Here is a 10,138-nt window from a genome sequence, read left to right on the forward strand (position 1 = left end):
GTCTAAACCAGCTGTGAGGAAGGTCCATTGTCAACTGAAGCATCCCTACCGCGATGGTGACCAGTGGCTTCTGCTTCTGCCAAGACAGCCCCAAGGAAGTCCGCTTTGCCAGATAAAAAAGAGTCAATGCAATAGAAATTACTAGATAGTGACACATTTCCCTTAGTAGTGACTAAGCAGAAATTTTAATGTTCTTGAATAAATGTGTGTTGTCAAAATAGACATTTAGGAATCAGTCAGAATATACCAAAATACTTTTTTTTCAGTCCTCACCTGAGGATATGTTTTTTGTTGTTTTTAAACTTGATTTTTAGGGGGGGCAGGGAGAGAAACATCTATGAGAGAGAGAAACATCGATCTGTGGCCTCCCGCATGTGTCTCCACTGGGGATCAGACCCACAACCTTTTAATGTACAGAGGACACTCCCAACTAAGTGAGCCACCCGGCCAGGGTAAAAATACATCTCTTTTTCAGCAGAGAACGGGTTTACTGGAGAGCTGCTGCACCCTGTAGGCCTGTTAGACCTGGTAGAGATGGTCAAACTCTGTGCTGTGTCTCGTGGTTGCAGCGAGAGCACAGCACAGCGCCTGCCCCTCCTCAGAGTGCCAGCCCTGGCAAGAGGTGATAATAAAGGCGTCTGCACAGTGCCCAGGGCACAGGAGCTGTGTGGTTCATTCTGCAGATGCCTGGGGGAGTGGCTGGCAAGTTGGAGGCTGGGTTTTTTTTTTTTTTTGGAGGGTGCAGGGCAGGATGAAAGGGGAGGAAGGGTGTTCTGGGAGGGTTAATATCTGCAGGCAAGAGGCAGGAGAAACCAGAATCAACTTCTGCATGGGTGGAGTTCAGAGAAACCGTTCCCTCTCCTCCATCACATTTCCGCAGGAGGATTAAATATACACAGATGGTGACTTTGCAGCACCTCTCGTAGACCTCAGTTGACCTGTTTACTGACCTGTTTTGGTCAATCTAAAGTCCCAACTCTCACTATAGGGGTGACTCCAAAATCTAGCCAAGCATCAGATCACCTGAGGGAACTGTTTATAAAATACAGATTTTCAGCACATTCACCCCAGAAATTCTAATTCAGGAAGTCTGGAGAGGCGTCTGGGAGGGGGCTGTTGAAATTTGCCCTGGTGGTTTTATGCTCAGCCACGTACAGGGTCCAGTTTTTGCAGGAGAAGCTCAGTGACCTGATTTGAAATGCTCAGCAGAGGGGTTTCTGGCACCTTCTCCCAAGAAAATTGCACGTGCAGCCTCTTTCCTGCTCCTGCACATACACAGATCAAAGCCGGTTACAGTTAGTGCCAGGTGGCCTCAAGGAAACACGGTGAAGCACTGCAGCTGAGCACTGGAGACGGTAGCCACCCCTCAGATTCCCTGCCCCCCTTGCAGGCCTTGGCCTCTGAACCCCTCACATGCAAACACTGTGGCCCCAAAGAGCTTTTGTGTGTCCGTCAGTATTTACTGTATTAGAAATTAAAACAAATATTTAAAGTATTTTGTAATTCTAAAATAAAACTACATATGAACAGGAATAACATTTTTATGAAAATAGGTGTATATTTCAAACTTTCAAAATTAGAAGAGTAGCATTGTCTTACATTTTTGAAAACTTCGCTGTCTGAGTCCAGAAGACACCCATTTTGTTGCAGTGCCATCATCTCTGGAGCACTGCCTGGCACACTCGCGGGAGAATGCGTGGAAAAGGGCATGATTTCTTACTATTATGAAAATAGTTTTGACCTTGTTGATACCCTGACAGAGTCTTGGGGTCCCCCCAGGGATATTATCTCTTAAGGCCACCCAGTAGACCACGCACCACTCCCCATCACATATATACTCCCACACATGTCCCTGCACACCTGCCCCCACACAGCTCCCCAGGCATCTAGTTACTGCCTTGGCTCCTCAAAATAACCTGAGATCACTCTGAAAAGTCCTCTACTTGGAGCAGACTTTAAATGAACATAGAGAAGGCAGCTAAGTGTTTGTTGAATGAATAAATGTTAAATATTTATGCATTGTGTACCTTAATCAACTGATAAAATTAGGTATCTTTGGAGCCGACCATTTAGAATCTGTGATTATTTTCAAATAAATATTTGGAAGTTAATATTCCAGTTAAGGATAGCACCAGACAGTGGTTAAGATCATGAGCTCTGGACTCAGAAAGCTTCGTCTTAATTCCAGCCCCAGAACTTAGAGGGATCGTGGACAAGTCACCCCCAGGAGCCTCCGTCTCCTCAATTTGTAAAGTGAGAATAATAGCATTAAAGGTCCACAACTTCTTATATTCATTTCCAAAATGCATTCACCTATAAACATGGAAATTTTATTTATAATTCATTGAACAGCCAAGCCTGACCTGATTAATTTGGTAGCAAAAGCTGGCCTCTGACCTGGACAGACGTGAAGCTTTTTATTTTACCTGATACGATTGATTGTATGTTTTGCTGCAGAGATTTAAAATGTTTGATTATGAGTACTGTCCTAGGCCTTGCTTAGTCTGTGTATTATAAATGTTTCATAGTAAGTCATATGTGTACTGAATTGCCAAACCCATGTGCCCCAGCGTTTTGCATGAGCGGCTGAGGGTGGGTGTTACCATGTCGGGGTTAGCAAGAGCGCTGCCCAGCACATAGAACCTTGCTAGCTTTCACTAAAGAAATAGGGTCTTGTTTCTAAATAAGCATTGAAACCACTGAAAAGAAATCATGTTTTATGAACATTTTCACATCGGCGAAAGATGGGTTTTTGTTCTTTTCCCCTCTTGATCTGGGCACGAGGGGAACACGGCACGCTGCCCTTCTCCTTCCGTTGTCGGGAAGAGCAGAGCGTTGGAGGTGCGCCTTTCTCGGTACTGGGCAGGTTTGGAAACTGAAGGTACTTCACAGTTTGTCATTCTCTCCTTGTTTGCTGAGCACCTACAGTGTGCCTGATACTGCTGGATACTAGGGATCCATTAGCAGACAAGCCCAAGTCTTTGTCCTTAAGTCACTCACAGTCCAGTGGGAAGGAACAGTTGGATCAGGTGTTGTGCCAAATATTCAGCTTTAACAGTCAACCCAGTGAAGCCTGTAATTAGGCTGCCAGATAAATTGAGTTTTAGGTAAATAATGAATAACTCTAGAACTTTGTTCCAAATGTTGCATGGGATGTACTTACACTAAGTGTGATGTATGTCCTGTGCAATATTTGAGACATACTTAGGGGGGGAAAAAGTTGTTTATCTGAAATTGACATTTAGCTGAGTGTTCTATATTTTCATTTGCTAAATCAGGCGGCCTTACCTGTGATCTCGGGCTATTTTTCAGCCATAGTGGCCAGCTCTGAGGAGGAAATATATGTTTCACTCATTGGGTAATTGAGTTTTTTAAAAAAAGACTATTTACAGAGGTATGGGCAAGTTAAGGGAAACTAGGCATGATAAAAGGCCTCGGGCTGGGAGCACTTAACCACCATTAGGCTCTGTGTCGCAAGAAGAGGGAGAGAAATGGAGAGGGTCACCGACAGGAGCTGTCCTGTCACCTTTCTAGAGAGATGTACCCCACCAGCAGAGATCCTTCATGCGGGAAATTGGCAAAAACAAAACTTGGCTCTGCTTCCTCCCAGCTACACCCTGCTCCCACCCTCTGGTCTCCAGGGGGCACCCTCCCCATCTAGAAGTAAGGCAAGGGGCCAGCCTGGCGCTCTATCCAGGAGGCTGGTGAGCAGGCCCCCTGGGGTAGGGAGTGATCTGTGGAGGTGAGTGAGAAATAGGCAGCACAACTCTGATGTGTACACAGTCAAGATAACCTTATACCAGAACTCGTGTCAGCAGTAATAAGCCAGGGGGAGGGCAGAAGGAGGGGGGTGAAGGGAGGCACGAAAGGAAGACAACAGTTTGAATTTGAAGGTGAAGGGAAAAGCAAATCAGCGCTACTGGTGATTTTAGTTTAAAGTGATTTTGCTTCTACCAGACAGAATTTTTTCCTCTAGAAAAACCACTAGTTTCTTGTATCAACTTAATGGGTAGAACCAGGACACATGAGCGCTCCTATGTGCCTGCACTTGCACGACCCTGGAAAGTGTGCACCCTTCGTGCCTCACCCTGGCCCCAGCCATCATTTGGGAGGGCTCAGTCCCAAAGGAGTCCAGACTTAGGGCCCTGCTCCGCCTCAGCACATCCCTGTCCCCACTCATGCAGGGCAGGCAGGGCCTGTGGTGCTTGAAAATGGCCCAACCCGAAAGCTTGCATTTTCCCAATGAAAATGGTTGCAAGTAGGGTGATACTAAAATTAGCCAGCTGGCGAAAGGAGAGATAAAAAGGACATTTGAACCACTGGGCCACCGCTGGAGTGTGGACTCCTTCCTCAGGACTCTTGAGATAAATGCCAAGTAACCGCCTGGAGAGGGCTTTTAAATGGTGGGGCGCCGCGGGTGCCAGACGGATGCCAGGATGTAGATGAATATTAATGAATGCACGGGGCCTGACACCTTTTTCCTGAAGTATTTGAAGACCCTCTCACCCTGGGAGCCGGCCTCTGTTCTTGTCTGCGATGGGCACCCTGGCTCACTCCCTCTGTCTCCTGTCACTTTGCAGTTTCCCAGGCAAGGCTTGCAGCAGACGCAGCAGCAGCAGCAGACCGCCGCCCTGGTGCGGCAGCTCCAGAAGCAGCTCTCCAGTAAGTACCCGCCCGCCCGGACAGACAGCTGCCTGGAGACGGAAAACAAGCAGAACACACGTGTCGGCCCCTCAAAACTGCACTGACTTCCTTGATACCATTTTATCTCGGTTTGGTCTGCAGTGTCGAGGTGTTTTCATCTTGTTTTGACTTGGTTTGGCTTTTGGTTGATTGCTACTTTTAGAAAAGCCTCAGTCTTTTATTTTTTTATGAGTTCAGTGAAGATGTCTTCCTGTTGCTTTCATCTGACCCTGGAGAGGTTTCTTTTCATTTGAGGACCCCTGTGGGAACTGCAGGTGCCCTTTTTACAAAGCTGGAAAGTGTAGAAAGCGGCACGGTGGATGCCTTCAAGTGACTGATGGAGCAGTTAGGTGGTCTCCCAAAGGCCAGAGCCAGAAGGAGGCCAGCGTTAGACCCGTGTCCTGGTCACTGGGGCTGTGACAGCTCTCACCACCGTGACATCCTACGCCTCCTGACAACAGCGCAGACATCACAACCTGTTCTGCGGCGGGCAGCGTGGTGGGGAAGCCTTCTTCCCGGTGGGCCTGCCTGCTGTGTGCTGTGCTGCTTCGATTGTGCTGCCTCTAGTGTGCACACCACCCACCCACTCACCCCCTGGTGCGGAGGCCAGCGGCGTGCTTCCACCACCCAGTCACTCTGCCGGAGTGCAGGGCAGGAAATTCTCTAGCAATGGGGCCAGCCCCTCAGTTGCAGAGAGTATTGGCCTGGAAGTCAGGAGACCTAACTCCTGGTGCCAACTCTGCCCCCATCACCTGGGTCCTGTGATTTTTCATCCATGGAGTGAGGAGTGAGGGCGCAGTTTCCCCTGGTCTCGGGGTGCGGAGTTGGGAGCAGCCTGTCCTGAGCAGTCCGTGACTGCTGGACTAGACTGTGGGGAAAGGGGCCAGTTACCGGCTGAGGGCAGCTTGGTTCCCGCTGACTTCTGCCTGGCTACTGTCCATGCTGACTTCCCCGCAGAGGAAATACCCTTCCTGTATCTGGTGTCTCTACCGGGACATAACCAAGACCTTTTTTTTTTCCCTTTAAAAATACTTTCCTCTTACAGCCTCGTTTAATTTCAGTTAAACCATGTAAATCAATCCTCTTTTCCAACCGCTGTTTAACAGGTGCGATCTGCACAACAAATGTGTGGTTAAAACTTCATTGTTCCATTAATTCTACACATTTTTACATGGGAAATGGGACAATATAATTTTAAGGGCAAGACACTGTTTATATTTTAGATTTTTTTTAGTGTTTAGAAATATGCACCAATGATCTTTATATGGTTAGTACCTATTTAGGGAGCACATCTCTAGTTTCCAGTTTCCCAGAGCTCACGCAATGCAGCTTTCGTTTTTAAGGCATCCTTTATGGAGTACTTTCTCGGACCCACGCACACTGTGACTTCAGGTGGTTAATTCCTAAACCACCCCATGAGGTTAGATATTGTCACTGTTCAGTGTTATAGACAAGGAAACAACCACAGAAGAGGGACACTGACTGACTGCCCAAGGTTCTTCAGCTGCCAGTAAGGGACAGAGCTGGGACTTGAGCTCAGACATCTCTTCCCGAGCCCACTCTGCACCACCACGCAGGCATCCCTGTCTCCTTGCACTCAGTTTGACTGTGCTTCACAAACTGAAGGCAAGACCCTCCACTGCAAGAAGGTTGTGGCTCGCCTTAATGCAGCGGTCTAGAACCGAACTGCAGTGTCGCCGAAGTCCACCTGGACATGCTCTGCCCGTCCACGTGGCTGCATAAGGGTGGCCGAGCTGAGCTGCCCACTGCACAGCTCCAGGGGGCTCGCTTTCTATCAGGCCTTGAGAATGGGGCCTCTGGATTTGAACAGTCCCCTCAGAGTTGTGCAAGCAGTGGCTGTTCTAGTTCGTTCTTTGTACTTTTATTTTTCTGTGTGTGCACATGCACACATGTACATATATGCATGGGCACACACTTGAGTCACACAGAGCTGCTCTTGCACAGACATAGACTCTTACACAATTCTCCCTTACATATTTTTTGGCTGTTTGCAGAAATTATCCAGTTTCAAGCTACTTTCCTCACTCCCTATAATGTCTGTTAAAGCAGAACTCCTGATGTGTTTTTATAAAAATTTTGAGAACTTTAATGTTTTGTGATATTTCAAGTCCTTCTGTAAGTGAGTATTGAGTCGTTTCTCAGTTCAGAGATCGAGCCCATGCACCCTCATCTGAGCCCTGTGCTGGCGGGCATGGGACTCGGGTCCGCCGGCCGTGTGGAATGAGCTCAGCTGCAGTGCGTACACTTGGCCACTGGGGGCTCCAGGCCAGCCTGTGCTCCCTCGCCTGTCGGTCAGGCTGCTACTGAGAAGTGTCAAGGGGGTGGCATCTATCTGTGGCATAATTTTGCATCTACAATTTTATTTGAATTTCTTTTTCTCCTCAGGTAACCAGCCACAGCAAGGAGTGACTCCCTATGGGCATCCTTCACACTTCTGAGTCTGGGAGACAAGTCATGAAGTTTTATGTTTGCACTGAAAAACAGAAAATCTAATTTAATGCATTAGAAATGTCCCTTTGTTATTTCATTTCTTTGAAGTTTTCTTATGTTTTATGCTACACTTGTACAAAGGTGTTTAAACAAAAAGCAGGAGGAAGTGTGGTTTGGCTTGTTGCTTTCAGCTTTAAAGTAGATTTAAAATGTGGCTCATGCCTACTCCAGGGAGAGTTTGGTAGCAGACTTTTTGAAATTGGTGCTTTTTTTTGAATCTCATAGAAAGAATGAATTGTGGTGGACATAAAATATTTATATATTCATTAGTGAAAGTTTTTTTCTTTTCAAACTGTGCCGGACCAAACTACTGATTTGAAAGGCATTTCAGTTCTTGACAGAAAAGTGGCCCATTTATTCTGCATTTACCTTTGACAGTGAAGTGAACATTTATTCGCATCACTCTAATGTGAAATGTTTGTAATTTCATAAGCACTTTATACACTTTGTTCTTATTTATGTAGGTTTTCCTTTGCTTTTATTGTGGTCAAAAGGTGCTGAAACAGGTTGTTGCTTAAACTTCTTAGACCAAGAACTTAAACCAAGGCTTCTGGGAGTGCCACCTAAGAACGTGGACACCTGTTGGAAGTAGCTGTACTCAGATTTGTTTTCAGTGGCAAGGCCGTTGACCAGTCTGTGTGAAGGTACAGCATGTAAATTCTAGAGGCCCCAACAAACCACGGTGGAATTGTTCCAATTATTTATTGCCAGATTTGGCAAAAACAACTGTGTCCAGTTTTGGTTCTCCTGAACCTTATGCCAACTTGAGAAAAAAAATCTCGCAGCTGGCGTGAGATTTCAGTGCTCAAACTTGACATGGTTTCCAGAGAACCTGGCCCCGGTCCAGAGGCTCTGGTTTTCATAAAAGATGTATTTGCTGTTTATTTTGTATGGTAAGTATTTGCTATTTTGAATTTAATTATTAATGTTGGTGTCAGTCTTGGTTGTGTATTGCATATACTGTATTTATAAATTGGTGCAAAAAGCACAAGTAAATTATACATCAAATTTATTATAAAGAAATAGTAACTATTTTAACTTTGTTCAAGTATGTGGTAATTTGCTCCTATTAGAGTAAAAAAATACAGTAAATTATTATCAGTTTGTGTAATTTAAGAGTATTCCATATAATATTTTTTTAGATTTAGATGCATAAAATTTTGAATGTGAAAATTGCAGGGCATTTAAAAACATACGTGGGGGATATTTTCCCATGTTCTGCGTTAACTCATTTCCTTTTGCCATGTGATTCCACGTCATGTAGTCACATACTGTGAATAGATTTGTCTAGAATGAGCAAACCACGTAGAACCACTCTTTTTTCAATGTAACTAGTACAACTTTAGTAGATCATTTCCTTTGCAAAGCATTATATAAATAATTTATATCTTCCTAGGTGAGTTACTCATTGCAAAGTTTGACTCATGCAAATGACCTCAGATCTCTGTCCGCTTACTTTGCTGTGGCAGCATCCATGCGAACTGCTTTGTACACTGTGAAACTCGTTTACTCCGGCTGCTCATCGTGTTTACTCGGGGCCGGAAAAGATTTTGCCAAAACATTAAAGACCATTCTTTTCACTAGATTAACATATTCGATCTGCTTTCAGAAGAGGCATCTTTACGTTTCAGCTGGTTTTGTATATCAGGGTGTTTTTTTCCCCTCGAGAATCATACTTAGAGCTCATGAAGTTATTTCCCTCCAAGTAGCATATCCGTATAACGACTGCCTTGGCGAGACAACTGAGTTGTGAATGTTGTGCCTGGAGAGTGAGTCACGTTCCGTCCTGATTGTTGTTTCCTTTCTTCTTGAGAATTATTGGCATTTAAAATGTCAGTTTTCAGTTTGAACCATGTATTTTTGTAGCTCAGTATTGCAAACAGCAGGAGTACTGTTTCAAGAACGAGTGTTCTAATTGCATAGCATTTGTATGCACTTTATACTTTGCAGAAGTTAGTAAAATTAATTTATTAATCATTTGCACATGAAGGCTGTGGGTGTATGTTTTTGTTGTGTGTCCCTCTTTTTTAGGCGAGGAAGCTAAGCCATGGTAAGGCTTCCAAGATTCTGTGGAAAGTTGGGGAGAAATCTAAAACTGGTTTTCCCCTATGCATAATAAAGACGGCAACTGGAAATTTTAATCTAGTCCCATAGTAACTCCCACTTAACCCTCTCCTAAGAGGTTTTGGTTTTTTTAGCTCATGCATTAATTTGCATTAAGTGATCACAAGGGAAAGCCCTGTCCTTCGACAGAACCTGATAATTTGCTTCATGAAATAAAGGAAATTATCTTAGGATAAATGGGAACCCCAACCCCCTTAAATATAAGACCTTGAAACAGAATGGAGTTGGACATGAGAAGCCCTTAGACATACCTGTTTACACTGTAGGCTTGTTCCTGGTAGAGTTGCATTTGTCGTGTTACTTACTCCTCTTGGCCCAGAAGTAGAGGAAGATCACTGTCTGACTGAGTACCTTTTGACTTCTTCCAGCCGTGGGATCCCAACATCAGGGGTAGCAGCCATCAGGCCACCTCTTCGGTGGGGCCAGCTGAAAATGGGTGTGATGAAAACACAATGAAGTGAGCCCTGCCATGTGTCTCAGGGACTGAGATATCCGAGCAAGACCTATGGCGTTTTCTTTTCCACTTATTAAGGCTCCTATAATTCTTCTTGAATAATAGGTTAATGTTGGAATAGATGCTGGAGAAATTACACTGGAAAATCCCAGCCTCTACAGTTACAAAAAATAAATCAAAATGCCCCCAAAGTAATTCAGGCTGAATTAAGCATGTATATAAATAAATTCAGAAAGTTACAAAAGGCAACATTTTGGGTAGGGTTGAAGACATTTCAAGTAGAGGGAAACTTCATTATATGATTAGATCTGGAGCTTTCCCAAACACTTACCTGTTGCATAGCAGATTACCACCTAATGAAATAAA

At 44.8% G+C, this 10,138-nt stretch overlaps 1 protein-coding gene across 1 annotated transcript in view; it reads left to right on the forward strand.

Moving 5' to 3' along the window:
• The window catches only part of MED12L (mediator complex subunit 12L), a 319,300-nt gene extending 310,523 nt beyond the window's left edge, over positions 1 to 8,777 (forward strand). Inside the window, exons 46-47 of the mRNA XM_087818088.1 lie at positions 4,581 to 4,662; positions 7,090 to 8,777. Coding sequence (XP_087674214.1) covers positions 4,581 to 4,662; positions 7,090 to 7,142 — 135 coding nt within the window. The 3' untranslated portion in view covers positions 7,143 to 8,777. The remainder of the gene's footprint in view (positions 1 to 4,580; positions 4,663 to 7,089) is intronic.
• The last annotated feature ends 1,361 nt before the right edge of the window (positions 8,778 to 10,138 follow it).

This window comes from Miniopterus natalensis, chromosome 6 (assembly GCF_054644295.1).
Source record: "Miniopterus natalensis isolate mMinNat1 chromosome 6, mMinNat1.hap1, whole genome shotgun sequence".
Classification (NCBI taxonomy): Eukaryota; Metazoa; Chordata; class Mammalia; order Chiroptera; family Miniopteridae; genus Miniopterus; species Miniopterus natalensis.